Genomic DNA, 16,709 nt, shown 5'->3' on the forward strand with positions numbered 1-16,709 from the left:
TTCAACGATTTTTTTATAGCGGTCGGCAGTAGCACATACTGCTCTGAAGCCGCCAGAAATAGTCCGGATGTGCAGAATGCATTATTTTTCCGCCCCACATTTGTACCGGAGATAACAAGGCTTTTTCAAGGTATTACGAACAGTAGAGCTCACGATGTAGATGATTTGGAAATAAAACCTATCAAGCATGTGATAGATGAAATAGCGCCCGTTATAACACACATTTACAACGTCTCTCTCTTGAGTAGTCAACTTGTACTTCTATTGCCTTCAGTTTTGTTTGTTTTTTTCTCAATGCAATCTTTCTTGCTCGCTTTATCTTGATAAACTTCTTTTTGAAACTTTAGGTAGGGCTTGTTGAATAGAAAATGCCTTCCAACGCATGTTTTTTGCTTTCGCCATGTCACTGCTGTTGATGCAATGGTGGCTGAGGCGTCGTCAAGCTGCGGAGACAGCAGCTTTTACTTCAGCCACCTCTTTTCGCTCACTTGTATCAAGTGGTGAAAATAAACATTATTATTATTATTATTTTTGAACAATGACATTATGGAACATGCTAAAGGTAATCGTTCGAAAAAGGCTTGACCGTTAGCCCCATCTGTCCGAAACAATCAGCGATAGATTTGTGCCCACTGGCGCTTTTTTATTGAACAGCTCCGAGCACTACAAAGTAACGAGTACTTCATGTGCAGGTTAAGATGAGGGTGTTTTTTGATTGCGCCATAGCATATGATACCAATGAGCGCAGCACACCAGGTAACCGATCGATTAAGGTTGGAAGTTTAAAAACATCCCGACACTAGGTGGAAAGTTTTTAAACAGCGTTAAAGGGAAGTGGTGAATAAGGCAGAAAAAATTAAATTTTCGGTGTATTATGTGATTTGGAAAAATTGATTTATTTATTTATTTATTTACCCTCAGGGTCGTTAGGCGTTACAGAGGGGAGTGGGAATAACATGCAAGTATAAGAAACAAAACAGCAGCTAGAAAAATTGAATATAGTTACAGCACACAGTGGTATAAAATCAATAACAGAATTAACAAAAGGCAGCATTACACAAAACAAAACACAAAAGAAAGCAGCAGCTAATAAATTAACAAAGTTATAGACACATACTTATATAAAATTAATAACAGCGTTACGAAATGCAGCAGTATCCGTAATTACAGCAATATTCTGGGGAAGGTGATTCCAGCTGACACAAGTTCTGGGTATGAATGAATCGTGAAAACATCTTGTACGACAAGGAGGGATCCAAACTTTGTGACGGTGATCAATGCGTGCGGAAATATAGGTTGGTCTTTTTAGTAACTTCTCTTTAAGATAAGGATTATGATAAATTTTGTGAAAAGTACATAATGAAGCTATTGACCTGCGATGGGAAAGAAGCTGTAGGGAAAGGTTAGTTTTCATGGCAGTTACACTACTAGTACGATGATAGTTGGAAAGTATGAAGCGACAACCGCGGTTTTGAATAGATTCTAAGTCAGAAATGAGAGATTCGACCCCAGGGTTCCACACCGATGAAGCATTTTCCAATTTAGAGCGGACCAATGTTTTGTAAAGTAATAGTTTTAATGAACTCGGTGCACATGAAAAATTTCTGCGAAGGTATCCAAGCATGCGATTGGCGTTATTTGTAATGTAGTCAACATGAGTTTTCCAAGACAGGTTAGAAGAGACGTGAACACCCAGATATTTATAAGACGACATAGTTTCAAGAGTGATGCCATTGATGCAGTAGGTAGAGGGTGTATTAGATAGACGAGAAATGGGCAAATGCTTGCATTTAGTAATGTTTAGCTTCATATTCCACAGGTTACACCAATCCAGTACCTTGTTAATATCTGACTGAAGAGCACATACATCATTATCATCATTAATTTCGCGGTAAATAACACAGTCATCGGCAAAAAGACAAATGGAAGACGATATATTAGTTGGTAAGTCGTTTATATAAATGAGAAAGAGGAGGGCCCCAAGAACGGACCCCTGAGGCACGCCAGAGCAAACAGGAGAGGAATCTGAATGGACGTTATTTGCTGTTACGAACTGACTTCGGTTTGAAAGAAAACAATGCAGCCATGCAAGCAATGTGGAATCAATGTTAAGGCTGTTTAGTTTAAGAAAAAGAAGCTCATGTGAAACCTTGTCAAATGCTTTAGAAAAATCCATAAATACAGAATCAGCATGGGACCCACGATCCAGAATGCAATGCAGGTCATTTGTGAAACATATGAGTTGCGTTTCGCATGAAAATGATTTACGGAAGCCGTGTTGGGCATTAGTAAAAAGCAATTGGATTCTAAAAAGTTGACAAGATGAGTGTAGATGACATGTTCCATGATTTTACATGGAATGCTGGTGAGCGACACAGGGCGAAAGTTATCAGGGCAATGTTTATCGCCAGACTTATGCAGCGGAATCACCCTCCCAACCTTCCAGTCATTGGGAATACAGCCTGTTTTCAGAGACTGGTCAAACAGTTTGGTGAGGATCATGGAACTGTACATCTTTGTGTTAACTAGAAATTTCGAATTAATGTTATCGCCGCCACAGGAGGAAGAAATCTTAAGGTTTTCAATTATCCTCAGGATGCCAGTTGTCTCAAAAAGAATTGGATCCATGGGAAAAGCATCCAATACCGGACACTCCTGATTGGTAAGGGAAACATTGCCAGAAAAAGCAGCAACAAAAACACTGTTAAGAACACTAGCGCATTCATGAGGTGAAAATGCAACGCCGTCAGGAGATGTAAGTAGTATTGACGAACTATCTTTCTTGTTCACAGTATTCCAAAACTGTCTACGGTTATTAATCAGCAAAGCAGGCAAAGTACTGTTAAAGAAGGTGTCCTTAGCATTTTTCAGAGCTAATTTGTACTCAGCGGCCGCAGAAAGGTAACAGTCCCATCGTTGTTGCGAATTCGACGATTTCGCCGATCGAAACAAACGTTTTTTCTTATTGGATAGTCTTTTTAGAACGTTGTTAAACCACGGTGATTGGCTATTACACCGCAAAATTCTTAGCGGCACAAATGTATTAGTGAGACGTTCAACAGTGTCCCTAAATATTTCCCAGTTAGTGTGGACAGAACGCTGTGGAAAATCTGGTAAATAACTGTTTAAGAAAACAGCTAATTCACGATTAATAGCATCATAGTCCGCCCGCTTGTAATCTCTAATTGACTTGAAGATGTTCCGGCGATTAGGAATATTAATTTTTACATCGAAATGAAGCAAGGTGTGATCACTAAGACCAGGTAAGTACGAGATTGAAGCGATAAGATCCGGCGCGTTGGTTAGCACAAGGTCTAAAACATTGGAAGATGATGGCGTGATACGAGTTGGCTTAGTAACTAGCTGCGAAAGGTTAAAGTCCAAACAGGTTCGCAAAAAGTTATTGCATTCGGTAGAAAAGGGGCGAGGATACAGCGACGTATTAGCCCACACGATACTGGGATAATTGAAGTCACCAGCAAGAAGGATTGCCGCGCCCGGATAACGTACTGAGATCATGTTAAGAGCATCATGCAAATCTTCAGCGAAAGTTGCACACGAAGACGGGGGACGGTAGCATATGCCCAGAATCAGTTTCCTGAAATGAACACGAAGTTCAACCCAAACCAACTCTAAAGTGCTAGAAAGACTAATCGGTGAAGACACAATATTATCGGCGATGGCTATTAAAACACCTCCTCCACTTCTGTGACCTCTATCAGAACGATAAACATTGTAGCGCTTCTTGCAATCAAACAGTTCCTTGCTCTCTATCTTTGCAGAGAGCCACGTTTCTGTTAGCAATACAACATCGGCATCACATGAGTCGATGACAGAGTTTAGATCTTCCCGCTTTGGTATTATGCTTCTTATGTTTGTGAAAAGAATTGAAAGCGCTGTCTTATCTCCAGTCGCCCGTCCACTGCCCCTCCCGCACCTCTATGGCGAAGCGTGTGGCGAGCCAGAAGCAGCGCGACAAGGGGCCACTAAAGATCCCGGTGGGCCAGCTAGCTCGAAAACGCTATCGTGAATAGGGTCATAGCCGTAGCATTTGTTGTTACAATACAGTTTGTTATACCTCAGCTTATACTTATAGTCAGCATCCTTCGCGAACTGCACAAGCTTCTTTATAGCGACACGTGTCCGCAACGAATAATCTTCACTTACAGTGACCTTTTTATCTTTAAGTTTAGCAGACTGCACTAGGATTTGTTGTTTTGTTTTGAAAGACCGGAACTTCACAACAATCGGACGATTCTTTTCGTCTGAGAACACACCAATCCTGTGTGCTCGTTCAAACATGTCATTCGTAAGAACAGGATCAAAGCAGCCTGAAACAAGGTTCAGTAACTTTTCTTCCGTTTCATCCCACGTTTCGGACAAACTGTCCGGTACGCCGAAGAACAGAAGATTTTCCCTGCGCTGCCGGTCTTCCAGCTCTGCCTGTCCAAGACGTAACTTGCTATTTTCATTGACAAGCTGATCGGCTAGCTCACGCAAAATCCGCAATTCACCGTGAGCCACATCAGTGGCGGATGATTTAGATTCCACTGCCGACAGTCTCGCGTCAATATCGGCAATATTCCTAATCATAGATTCCTGATTTAGTTTCATTTCATTAATAGAGGCTATTAAGTGTGATTGCTCTAACTCCATTTTTGCGGTCCTTGAATTAACACCATCTAACAGAGTCAACATGTCGTTGAGTTGTTTCTGCAGAGAATTATCAACAGCGCTGTCTTTGGACCGTGTGGCAGCTCCAGAGCCCGACCCAGGGCCGGGGTTAAGCTCAACGTCCCCCGACAACAAAAGCAGTTGACTAGAAACATCAAAGCACTGGGCGAGCAAAATCAACAGCACTCCCGGGCGTGGGAACAGCAGCAGGCACATATTGCTCGATTTCTTAGCAAACATAGAATAGTTATTACCAACCTGCATGAAGAAACGCATGCCGTGAAGCAGCCGCATGACGACGCTGTTCCCACGCCGACTGAAAGGCGCAGGCCGCTGCAGTCCGTTTTTATCCAGGTGGAAAGGTGATGTCGTGGACGATGCGAGGGACTTGTACGATGGAGCCATAGTGTAGTAGGGTTGCCAGAGCTCTCCGTTTTCCACGCTACCAACTTGAATGTCGACAGTCACAGGCACAGCCGGAATGGCATCAGCCGGTGCCATAGGTCCCGCGCTGAGTTGAAAGATTGCCGTTATCTGCATGAAGAAACGCATGCCGTGAAGCAGCCGCATGACGACGCTGTTCCCACGCCCACTGAAAGGCGCAGGCCGCTGCAGTCCGTTTTTATCCAGGTGGAAAGGTGATGTCGTGGACGATGCGAGGGACTTGTACGATGGAGCCATAGTGTAGTAGGGTTGCCAGAGCTCTCCGTTTTCCACGCTGCCAACTTGAAATTGCTGAAAGGCTCCACGTATCGTCTTTGAAAGGTCAAGATGCCTTTGAGGAAGTCCTTACCCGGGGAATGAGTGCAATGGTCGTGACATGTCAGATTAAAAAATAAACACAGCTGCCTTCTAAAAAATAAGCAAACAAAGGAAGGGGAATGAGGGGCTCGTTATAAATACGAAAGAAGCCAACAGCCACAGAAACCAAGGGGCACATGGGATTTTTTTTAATTTATTTATTTATTTTGTGGTGTTGATGAATTTTAGAATATTACTGAACATGTTATCGCTTAAAGCTAATTGATTAGAAAAGCAGAAGAAAAAACAACCACTGCCGCCGGTGGGATCCGAACCCACGACCTCCGAACTACGCGTCCGGTGCTCTACCTCTGAGCTACGGCGACGGCTGTCAAATCTTCTGCTTTCAGGGGTATTTATGTTTACAAGTAACCTAACCTTGAGAGTGTTCATCAGCGCCACCCACGTTCATAAGCGGCGGACGTAGAACGTCCTGAGTTACCGCAGGTGTGACGTAGAACGTCATCGAACGGAGAGGGTGGAAGCTGCGTGAGAACCCTCTTATGCTTCCTATGGCGTCAAGGCTGCCAGAACCGAGGCCCTCAGTAAGCAATTAAGCAAACAAAGGAAGGGGAATGAGGGGCTCGTTATAAATACGAAAGAAGCCAACAGCCACAGAAACCAAGGGGCACAGGGGATTTTTTTTTAATTTATTTATTTATTTTGTGGTGTTGATGAATTTTAGAATATTACTGAACATGTTATCGCTTAAAGCTAATTGATTAGAAAAGCAGAAGAAAAAACAACCACTGCCGCCGGTGGGATCCGAACCCACGACCTCCGAATTACGCGTCCGGTGCTCTACCTCTGAGCTACGGCGACGGCTGTCAAATCTTCTGCTTTCAGGGGTATTTATGTTTACAAGTAACCTAACCTTGAGAGTGTTCATCAGCGCCACCCACGTTCATAAGCGGCGGACGTAGAACGTCCTGAGTTACCGCAGGTGTGACGTAGAACGTCATCGAACGGAGAGGGTGGAAGCTGCGTGAGAACCCTCTTATGCTTCCTATGGCGTCAAGGCTGCCAGAACCGAGGCCCTCACTAAGCAATTAAGCAAACAAAGGAAGGGAATGAGGGGCTCGTTATAAATACTAAAGAAGCCAACAGCCACAGAAACCAAGGGGCACAGGGGATTTTTTTTTAATTTATTTATTTATTTTGTGGTGTTGATGAATTTTAGAATATTACTGAACATGTTATCGCTTAAAGCTAATTGATTAGAAAAGCAGAAGAAAAAACAACCACTGCCGCCGGTGGGATCCGATCGGATCCCACCGGCGGCAGTGGTTGTTTTTTCTTCTGCTTTTCTAATCAATTAGCTTTAAGCGATAACATGTTCAGTAATATTCTAAAATTCATCAACACCACAAAATAAATAAATAAATTTAAAAAAAAATCCCCTGTGCCCCTTGGTTTCTGTGGCTGTTGGCTTCTTTCGTTTCTAAAAAATAAGCAAGACGCTGTGGTCCACTATGGTAACACATTTAACTTAAAAACCTACTTTTGCTAAAAAGATTAAAAACTCTTTTTCAAGAAAAAATTTCATCGTCACCAAGACAGAAGGATGAGCGTGCAGGTATTTGATTTATGTATGTCTGTAAAGCGACGTCTCTTATCTGGTTTTAGCCTCCGACACATGATTAAAACTTAGATAACCGTAAACCGGTAACTGAATCTCAGGCAATGCGGCGCCGGGCTGTTCGTTAGAAGATATTAATAAGTTGCTTATCCGTGCCCTGCGCTCAGCCTGCACAAAGTTACCGCTTTGAATCTGTCTTCGTTTTCCGGTCTTGTAGTACCTGCCTATCCTCGGTATTATTCTGTGTAGTTTAATTTCGGCTGCTGTCCTCCATTACGCTTGGCACTGCTGACGAATCGTGTTCCTAATGTGTTGGCTGAGGTCCTGGCATAGCATTTTGTCAATTTCTAGTGTATTAAGCAGAGTGGCTGAAGCTTTGAGCAGGTCAGCTGCCTCATTTTCAGGTATGCTGCTGTGACCTTGCACCCAACACACTGTAATTTTAAGATTTCCTTTGTAAGCATACATGAGGTTGTTTACGACAGAATTCATCACTGCGTTCTTATGCAGTTTTCTAGGAGATAAGGAAGTTACCACACTCAGGGAGTCTGTGCAAATGACGGACGAGCATGTTTTCTTCTCTGCGATCTGTCTTGCGTCTAATAGGATACCAGAACATTAGGCAGTAAATATGCCTGCGGGTTTGTTCATCGTTCTTGATATAGAAAACTCGGGTGCATGTGCTGCACATGAAACTGGAGAAGACGCGGATGCTCTGGAGTAAAACTCATCGCAACTGTATTTTGCCTGCAAGCACATGAAGCGTTGCTGTAGAGCAATTGCTGTCTGTGTTTTCTTACCTCGTGCAGTGACATGTCACAATTAACAGCCTGCTTTCCCCAAGGAGCGATTCCATTTTTGCGGCGGTCGTTATACAACCGGAAGCCAAGAAGTCTAGGTTTTCAGTATGCGTGGGTGCTGTGATAGGATATGGTGGTGTTATCGATGTTTTTCTCGAAACAGCTGCATGAACGTTGTGTCCAGCAGAAGCTAATGGCATGGGTGATCCAGTTGGCATAGTACTCATTTAGCGTAAGTGATGCCTGCAAGCTCTCTCCGTCGTTATAATGAACATCGGTCCGCCTGAATATAGAGGCCGGCAAAGGGGCTAGTTCGAAAAGCACCGGTGGCAAGATGGAGTCTAAAGTGGTAAACTGGGTCAAGCATCCGAAGCAGCACGCCAATAATGGCCGGGAACTGGTCGAATACCCGGAAAAATTGTTCTAATAAAGGCTAAAGTGGCGTCTGACTGTGGCGCTACCCTACCCAGTCTTTGCGCCAATCCACTTCATTGGCGTTCATTCAGCAGCCAGTAATGGCATAAAAGCTTAATGACTGGCTTCATCGGCATTCCTTAGCTGTTCATTACTAGCCATCCAATATTCCTCCCCGAGTCATGCATCGCAGGCAGCCGACCCAGGTCACCGCGCTTATCCAATATTTCGCGCCAAGCTTATTCACTAGCATCCCGTCACACGCATTGCCTTCCTAATATTGCCCACCTAAGCTAATCCACTGGTTATTCGCCACAGGCATCATGCCACACTCACTGGCTACCGTGGGTCGTGGGTTCGGTTCCCACCGGCGGCATGTGGTTGTTTTTCTTCTGCTTTTCTAAACAATTATCTTTAAGCAATAAAGTATTAGGTAATATTCCTCATTTATGAGCACCACAAAAAAAATGTTAAAAAATCCCCCGTGCCCCTTGGTTTCCGTGGCTGTTGGCTTCTCTGATATGTATAACGATACTCTTAACCCCCCTATCTTGTCTGCTATATATATATATATATATATATATATATATATATATATATATATATATATACCGAAGTATACGCTTCGTTAAAGGAAACATATTTATTCAACTCGACGTTTCGATCGGAAGACCGATCTTCTTCAGGAGTCATTTTACATTGTGAATGCATCCCCTTTTATAGGGGCGGGCACAGCACAGGTAAGCGGGAAACACAAAGCACATAGCAGAAAAATACGCATAAAAAATTATTAGAGGCAGTGCGACCCACACACACATACACCAAAAAAAAAGAGTGCGAGGAACAGGTACTCAGTCAGAAAATACAACGTCCAGATGCGGCCTCTGCTTTGTTAAGCACCACAGGCTTGCTTATTGACAGTCGTGTCCAGCTGGGAGGCGCTCGAAAGGTGCGTGGCCGTGCAACAACTTTCGTAGAAAAATGCGAAAACTTGTTCCTTCTCCTGGCCGCGAGAGCAAAAAAATAAAATATGACCCTCCAACAGAGAGAGCAGACAACAGAAAAAAAAGAATAAAAAAAAGGAAAACGAACAGAGCAAGAAAGAAACCTTGAAAAAAAGTGAAATAGGTAAAAGAAAACCTTTAAAGTGGTGCTTTTTCTTCGCACCCAGCTATAGTGCACCCACCCCTGGTTGAGGGGAAGTATTGGAAGGAATGTAAAAAAAAAGAAAAAATATAAGAAAAAAAATATATAAAAAATATATATATAAAAAATGTCAGCTTACATAGTAAAATTAAAAAGGAAAAAATAAAAAAATAAAAAGAAATTGTGCGGCATTCGCGTGACCACAAGGTGAGCACACCCGGGGGGGAGGGGGAAACGGCACAGGTGTGGCACAGGTGTGGCATGCAGAAAGGGGTATGACCTCAGACGACTTAGTCATTGTTGCTTTGTTTAATTTCGTAGGCCCCTGACCTCGGAAGAGAGGTGAGGGTGCCGTAAGTTTCATTAATGCCATTTTGCACTGTGTTAAATTTAAAAATAAAATATGATTCTCGTTGCTCGCGCTCACGAGTGTTTTTGAAGCTACTCTGTAGTATTGTTACTTTAAGTTTGTCAAACTCGTGACTTCTCTCGCGGAGGTGTTTCGAAAGAGGGAGGTTGGGGAGGGATTGGGTATGTGAGCGGTGGTTATTAAATCTGAAACAGAAGGAATTGTCTGTTTCGCCTATGTATTGCATTCGACAGTCGCCACACTCGAGCATGTAAACCACGTTGCTGGAATCGCAATTCAGGTCTTCCCGGATAGAATGCTTGAAATTTGAATGGGTGCTTTTAGCCAGTGCCATGGTTTCCATGTGTACGCAGACTTGACATCGGCTTTTTTTGCATGGTGTGCAACCTACAGCTCTCGGTTTATTGACTGTCGAATGGACAACATGGTTTTGCAGATATTTTGGTCTCCTATATGTTGCTTGGGGGACCGTTGTGAAAATATTTGAAAGACGGTCACTCTGTTTTAAGATATTAAAGTGTTTTTTTATGATGTTGTTAATATTCGGGAGATTATTTGTGAAGGTTAGTATAAGATTACAGCGCTGTGATGATGGCTGAGATTCCTTAATGACATGATTAATATTAGTTGCTTCTGCCTTTTTAATGGCATCGTTGATTATAGAAGACGGGTAATGTTGTTTTTTTAGAGTGTCCCGCTTGCGATTAGCATTTCCGTGAAAACTTCCGATCGTGAGCAAATTCGTTTGAATCTGATGGCCTGTGAGTATGGGATTGAAGTTTTGCAGTGGCGTGGGTGGCAGCTGTTGAAATGAAGATACTGTTGTCTGTCTGTGGGTTTTTTTATAGATACTAATGATTCATGTACTTCCTTCTACTCGAACCAGAACATCCAGGAAGTTAATTTTATTGGTTGAGTAGGTGTGTGTGAAAGAGATATTGGAATGGATTTTGTTGAATGAGGCGATAAAATGGATGAGTTCGTCCTCGGTTTCTGTCCAAACTATGAATATGTCATCCAGAAAGCGTTTGTAAAAAGCTGGTTTTGTTGGATATGAGGACAGAAAGTCAGATTCAAAAATTGAATCTATGTTTGAAATATGTTTCCTTTAACGAAGCGTATACTTCGCTATATATTCTTATAAGCAGTCTAGTACTTCACGCTTTCGCAACCTATATATATTGCCACGTATCATTGTAGTGTTTGTTCGTTCACGCTCAAGGCTGCAGGAAAGGGCTATTATAATAGCCCTTTCCTGCAGCCTTGAGCGTGAACGAACAAACACTACAATGATACGTGGCATTCCAACGCAGCTGGCTGAGGGCGATAGGGGCTTGGGTCCCGTCGTCGAGGTGCAGGACGGCGCACAGCTGCGGCGTAAGTCATGGCTGGAGGCTCCAGAGGCTGCGTGGTAGACTGGAGTCAGGTCTTCCGGCGAATAACTCAACGGCTGGCGTCACGACTTGCAGGGGGTTTCCGGAACATGAAAGGCTACCCAGCAGCTCCACCAGATGTCACGTTGTAGTGACGGCAGTCCAGCGGTCAGGAAGACACCAGAAAGACTTGCAAACGAAGCTCTTTATTTGGGTTGACTTGCGCCCGCAAAACAACTGAATCACTCGGTAGCGGCGTAAGTAACAAGCGTGCTCGTCAATCGTCGAACTACGAATGTCCGCTGCTCGCGGAATCGCTCAATTTAAAGCCGGCAAGGAAACTTCCAGATAGCAGGAGAAGATCATCTACAGTAATCTGGAAAAACCTAGATGCAGCCTTTCGTGGTTGCGATCAATCGAGATTAGACTGGTCGCTTCTCGCGTCACGAACAAAAATTATAATAGCCCTTTCCTGCAGCCTTGAGCGTATATATATATATATATATATATATATATATATATATATATATATATATATATATATATATTGTCACGTTGTAGTGACGGCAATCCGGCAGTCAGGAAAACAGCAACAAGCCTTGCAAACGAAGCTCTTCATTCGGGCTGACTTAAGATAAGATAAGAAGTTTATTCAGACAGGTACAAGTGTCTGGGAGAATGGCGAAAAGGCAGTCATATGCCTGACAAAGCGCACCCCCCCATCCCCCCCCCCCCCTACCAGAAGTTGACACTTGTTCAGACAATGCAGTACGAGCACGGGCACAGCACACAGACGAAGCTTCAAGGAGAACTATAACATCTTATTTAAAGAGCACATTATACATGTGAAAAGGCATTCTGAAAAAAAAAGGAACACTTCTTTAACATGTTTCTTAAAACGGCATAAAGCACAAGTCTAAAAACTTAAAAGGCAAGCAAATATGCACAAACAATTTACATCACAAAAAAAAACAAAAAAAACGCTATCAGTCTAAGTTTGCAGTGACAGTAAATAATCAAGGAGAGTGTTCTTAAAAGCAATGGTTGCAGTATTCTCGTCTAGTATTTGTCTGATAAAAGGATGGATGTTTGTTTAAGAACTCTGGTATACAATAAGATAGTATTTGGGTACCGTAAGTTGTTCGCAGCTTTGTTTTTCTGCACGCATTATTTCGTAAGTTGTGGGAGTGATTTTTCTCGAGGTATTGCTTGGAGAAGGTGGCAGGGTTGGTCTTCATGTTACTATATATTGTGAGGGCTAGTTTTTGATGCAGTATATTTCGAACGGTTAGGAGCTTATGTTTCCTGAATAGCGGTGCTGAATGACAGAGCCCGGATGTTCGCACTATGAGCCTTAAAGCCCTTTTCTGTAGCACATGGATGCTGTCCAAGTTGGTTTTGGTTGTAGTTCCCCATACGAGAAGGCAGTAATGAATATGTGATTGAATTAATGAGTAGTAAAGTTGTTTTAAAAGCCAGATTGGAATTAGTGGCCTTAACTTGCAAAGTAAGCCAATAGAACGCGATATTTTAGTGCGCACATGGTTTGTATGAACAGACCAATCAAAATTTTCGTGGAAATAAACTCCAAGAAATTTATGCGATAGAACTCGATCAATGACTTGTCCGTCGAAGTGAATAGGTGTTTCACCTATAATTAGCTTGTTGCGAGGCCTAAATATAATGTGGTTTGTTTTATTTGTATTTAATTCTAATTTGTTTGCTGCCCGCCAGTGAGATAAGTTACCTAACCATTCTTTCACGCGATGCTGAAGATGGTGTAGTTCAGTTCCCGAAAAGAACAGATTCGTGTCGTCAGCGTACAGGATTATATCTGGTGTATGTGGAATGTTTGTGATGTCATTGATGTAGATCAAAAAAAGAAGCGGGCCAAGTATGCAGCCTTGTGGAACACCGTGTATGACATGAGATGTGTTCGATTTGCTATTGTTAACGCTGGTGTACTGAAGGCGGTTTTGCAGGTAGCTCTTTGTTAGGTCCCACGGCGCTCCTCTAATTCCATAGCAGTAAAGTTTTTGCAGTAGAATGTGATGCTTAACAGAATCAAAAGCTTTCCTGAAATCGATAAAAACACCTATTGTAATTAATTTGCGTTCGAAGTTCTCAAGTATTTTGTCTTTCACGTTGAGCAGTGCTATTTCCGTGGACTTCTGCTTCTGAAAGCCGTACTGTTCCTTGATAATAACATTGTGCTTTTTGAAAAAATTACACAGTCGCACGTTTAGAGCTTCTTCGACAACTTTAGAAAAAATAGGGAGAACAGAAATTGGCCTGTAATTATTAAGGTCTGCTCGATTACCACCTTTAAAAACAGCAGATACCTTTTCGATTTTAAGTTTCTGAGGAAATGTGCCAGAACTTATAATGACGCTGCATATGTGAGACAGTGGTTCACTGGTGAAATGTGATACTGCTTTAATAGGTTCGGAAAAGAACTGAATCACTCGGCGGCGGTGTAAGCAACAAACGTGCTCGTCAGTCGTCGAACTACGAATGCCCGCTGCTCGCGGCATCGTTCAATTTAAAGCCGGCAAGGAAACTTCGAGATAACAGGTCGAGATCATCTAGAGTAATCTAGAAACATGTAGATGCAGCTGTTCATGGCTGTGTACAATCGAGATTAGTCCGGTCGCTTCTCGCGTCACGAACAAAAATGATAACAACCCGTTTCTGCGGCCTTGCGCGAACGAACGGACGCTACAATGATACGTGGCAATATATTGTATTAAGTAGGGGTTCCAATGGCCCAGTTTACTAGTTTAGGTACAGTATTACGACAAACGGGACTGTTCTTTTAACGTTTATTTTGCCAACAGTTTCGGGAATGGTATTCCCAGGGCAGCCTGCCCTGACGAAGGGACACCATTCCCGAAACTGTTCGCAAAATAAACGTTAAAAGAACAGTCGCGTTTGTCGTAATACTGTACCAATATATATATATATATATATATATATATATATATATATATATATATATATATATATATATATATATATATTGTAAGAAAGAGAGTTAGGGTTTGATGCCCCAGCGACTAGCGCCGACGAAGGAGAGAAAGAAGGCAGACGAAGCTCGGGTGCGCGCTTGCGAACGCCGGCCTGCTGAGAAGCACTGCTGGAACAAGGACGGTGGCCGTTCATACTAACTGTGGGAGTCCCCACATTACACTTGGTGGAAGTTCTGGGTGCTATCACCGCTCCTATGAATGTTATTGAAGTGATCGTTGAAGGTGTTACTGTTGACGCGCTTATTGACACTGGTGCTGCCGTGCCCATCATTAGTCGCAACTTGTGCCGCAAATTAAAAAAAAGTGAGGAGGCCGCTTTCTGACCTTTCGCTTCGCACCGCCAGCGCTGACCCCATTCGCCCTCTGGCAGCGTGCACTGCTCGCCTCGTCATCCAAGGCTTCTCCTACACCATTGAGTTCTTCGTTCTCACCCACTCCTCTCATGACATCATCCTCGGGTGGGACTTTCTGTCCGCGCATCACGTCATCATTGACTGTGCACGTGCTGAAATTGATTTCTCGCCGCTGTGTGATGCTCTTGTGGGCGCCTCCCCTGTTGCCGCCGCGCCTATTCTTGCCGCTGACGACGTCAACGTGCCACCTTTCTCTTCTGTTTTCGTGCCGCTGACTGGGCTGCCATCTCTGACGCTACTGCCCTTTACCCACCCTCTCCTCTTTGTGCGCACCGCAAAACTGTCATGCTCCCTCATGCCGTGCTCACACTTTCTGGTGGTTGTGGCGCCCTGTACGTCGCGAACCCGTTGCCATTCCCCACCACTTTACTTCGGGCAGAATCGCTTGGTACGGTTGATGTGATCGATCTCGACGGTGCTTCTCCTGTCCTTGATGACCCTGCCACAAATGAAATCAACGCCCTCACTCCTCCCGCCGACGTTGCCGACCCGTCCTCCCCGGATATGTTTTTCCATTCTGTCGATGCAGCTCTACCACCCTAACCAACGCGCCCATCTCATCGCTTTGCTGCAGCGCTTCCGCGCATCCGTCGACTCTCCTCCAGCCCCGCTGGGTCGTTTAACAGCGGCTCGCCACGATATCGACACTGGCACCCATGGACCCTTGCGCCAACACCCCTACCGCGTCTCCTCTGCCGAGCGCATCATCATTGATTACCTGGTGAACGACATGGTACATCGCGGCGTGATCCAGCCCTCTCACAGCCCGTGGGCTTCTCCGGTCGCGCTCGTCAAGAAAAAGGATGGCTCCATTAGATTCTGCGTAGACTACCGCCGGCTAAACAAAATTACTCGGAATTACGTCTACCCCCTACCTCGTATAGACGACGCGCTGGATTGCCTCCAGGGAGCGGAGTACTTTTCTTCGTTGGAACTGCGCTCTGGGTACTAGCAGGTGCGGATGGCCGACGTCAATCGCCCGACCCGAAAACAGCTTTCATCACGCCTGGTGGGCTGTATGAATTTAATGTGATGCCATTCAGTCTGTGCAACGCGCCTGCCACTTTTGAGCGTATGATAGACAACATCCTCCGTGGGCTTAAATGGCAGACATGCCTCTGGTACTAGAACGATGTTATCATCTTCTCCCAGAATTTTCCGTCTCATCTTCACCGCCTTGAGAGTGTTCTTCGCTGTCTTAAGGACGCTGGCCTGCAGCTGAACTTGAAAAAGTGTCGCTTTGGCGCCCGACAGCTGACTATTCTAGGCCACATCGTGTCCAAGGATGGTGTACTCCCGGACCCTGCCAAGCTCCGCGCAGTCGCTGATTTCCCGAAGCCCACATCCCTGAAAGAACTCATAAGCTTTTTTCGTCTTTGCTCCTACTTTCGCCGGTTCATCAAGAATTTTGCTGCCGTTATCGCCTCGCTGACGCAACTTCTCGCTGGTAGCCACGACTTGTCGGCTTGGTCCCCTGCATGCGACGAAGCTTTTACAACGCAGCGCCAGCTTCTCACCTCTACTCCGATCTTGCGCCATTTCGACCCGTCCGCGCCTACAGAACTCCACACGGACACCAGCGGCATTGGTCTCGGTGCCCTTCTAGCTCAGCGAAAACCTGGTTTCAATGAGTATGTCGTTGCTTACGCCAGCCGTACACTCACAAATGCGGAGACTAATTATTCCGTAATAGAAAAAGAATGTTTGGCGATTATTTGGACGATCACAAAATTTCTTCCTTACTTATATGGGCGCCCGTTCGATGTAATTTCCGATCACCATGCCCTTTGCTAGCTGTCTTCACTCAAAGATCCATCTGGCCGCCTGGCTCGTTGGGCTCTCCGTTTACAAGATTACGACAATCGCGTCATTTATCGTTCCGGTCGTAAACACTCCCGGACAGCAGCTTGGGCATGTTGGTTAGTCATTTGTGATGGAACAGCGCAAAACACCTGGACAAGAGAGAAGCGCTGTACAGCGCTTGTCTCTTGTCCAGGTGTTTTGCGCTGTTCCATCACAAAGTAAACACTCCGATGCCGACGCTCTCTCGAGCTCCCCTCTGACCACTGATCTTGACCCACCATCTATTTCCGGCCTCACACTTTCCCTT

At 44.3% G+C, this 16,709-nt stretch overlaps 1 protein-coding gene across 1 annotated transcript; it reads right to left on the reverse strand.

Annotated features, from left to right (window-relative positions):
• Positions 1-3,452: 3,452 nt before the first annotated feature.
• On the reverse strand, positions 3,453-5,355 carry LOC149345481 (uncharacterized). The gene has a single exon (XM_089586087.1). The coding sequence runs from the start codon at positions 5,353-5,355 to the stop codon at positions 3,940-3,942; it is 1,416 nt and encodes a 471-aa protein (XP_089442213.1). The 3' UTR covers positions 3,453-3,939.
• Between the last annotated feature and the right edge of the window lie 11,354 nt (positions 5,356-16,709).

Source organism: Amblyomma mixtum, chromosome 4 (assembly GCF_055824585.1).
Source record: "Amblyomma mixtum isolate Tamu chromosome 4, ASM5582458v1, whole genome shotgun sequence".
NCBI classification, from domain to species: domain Eukaryota; kingdom Metazoa; phylum Arthropoda; class Arachnida; order Ixodida; family Ixodidae; genus Amblyomma; species Amblyomma mixtum.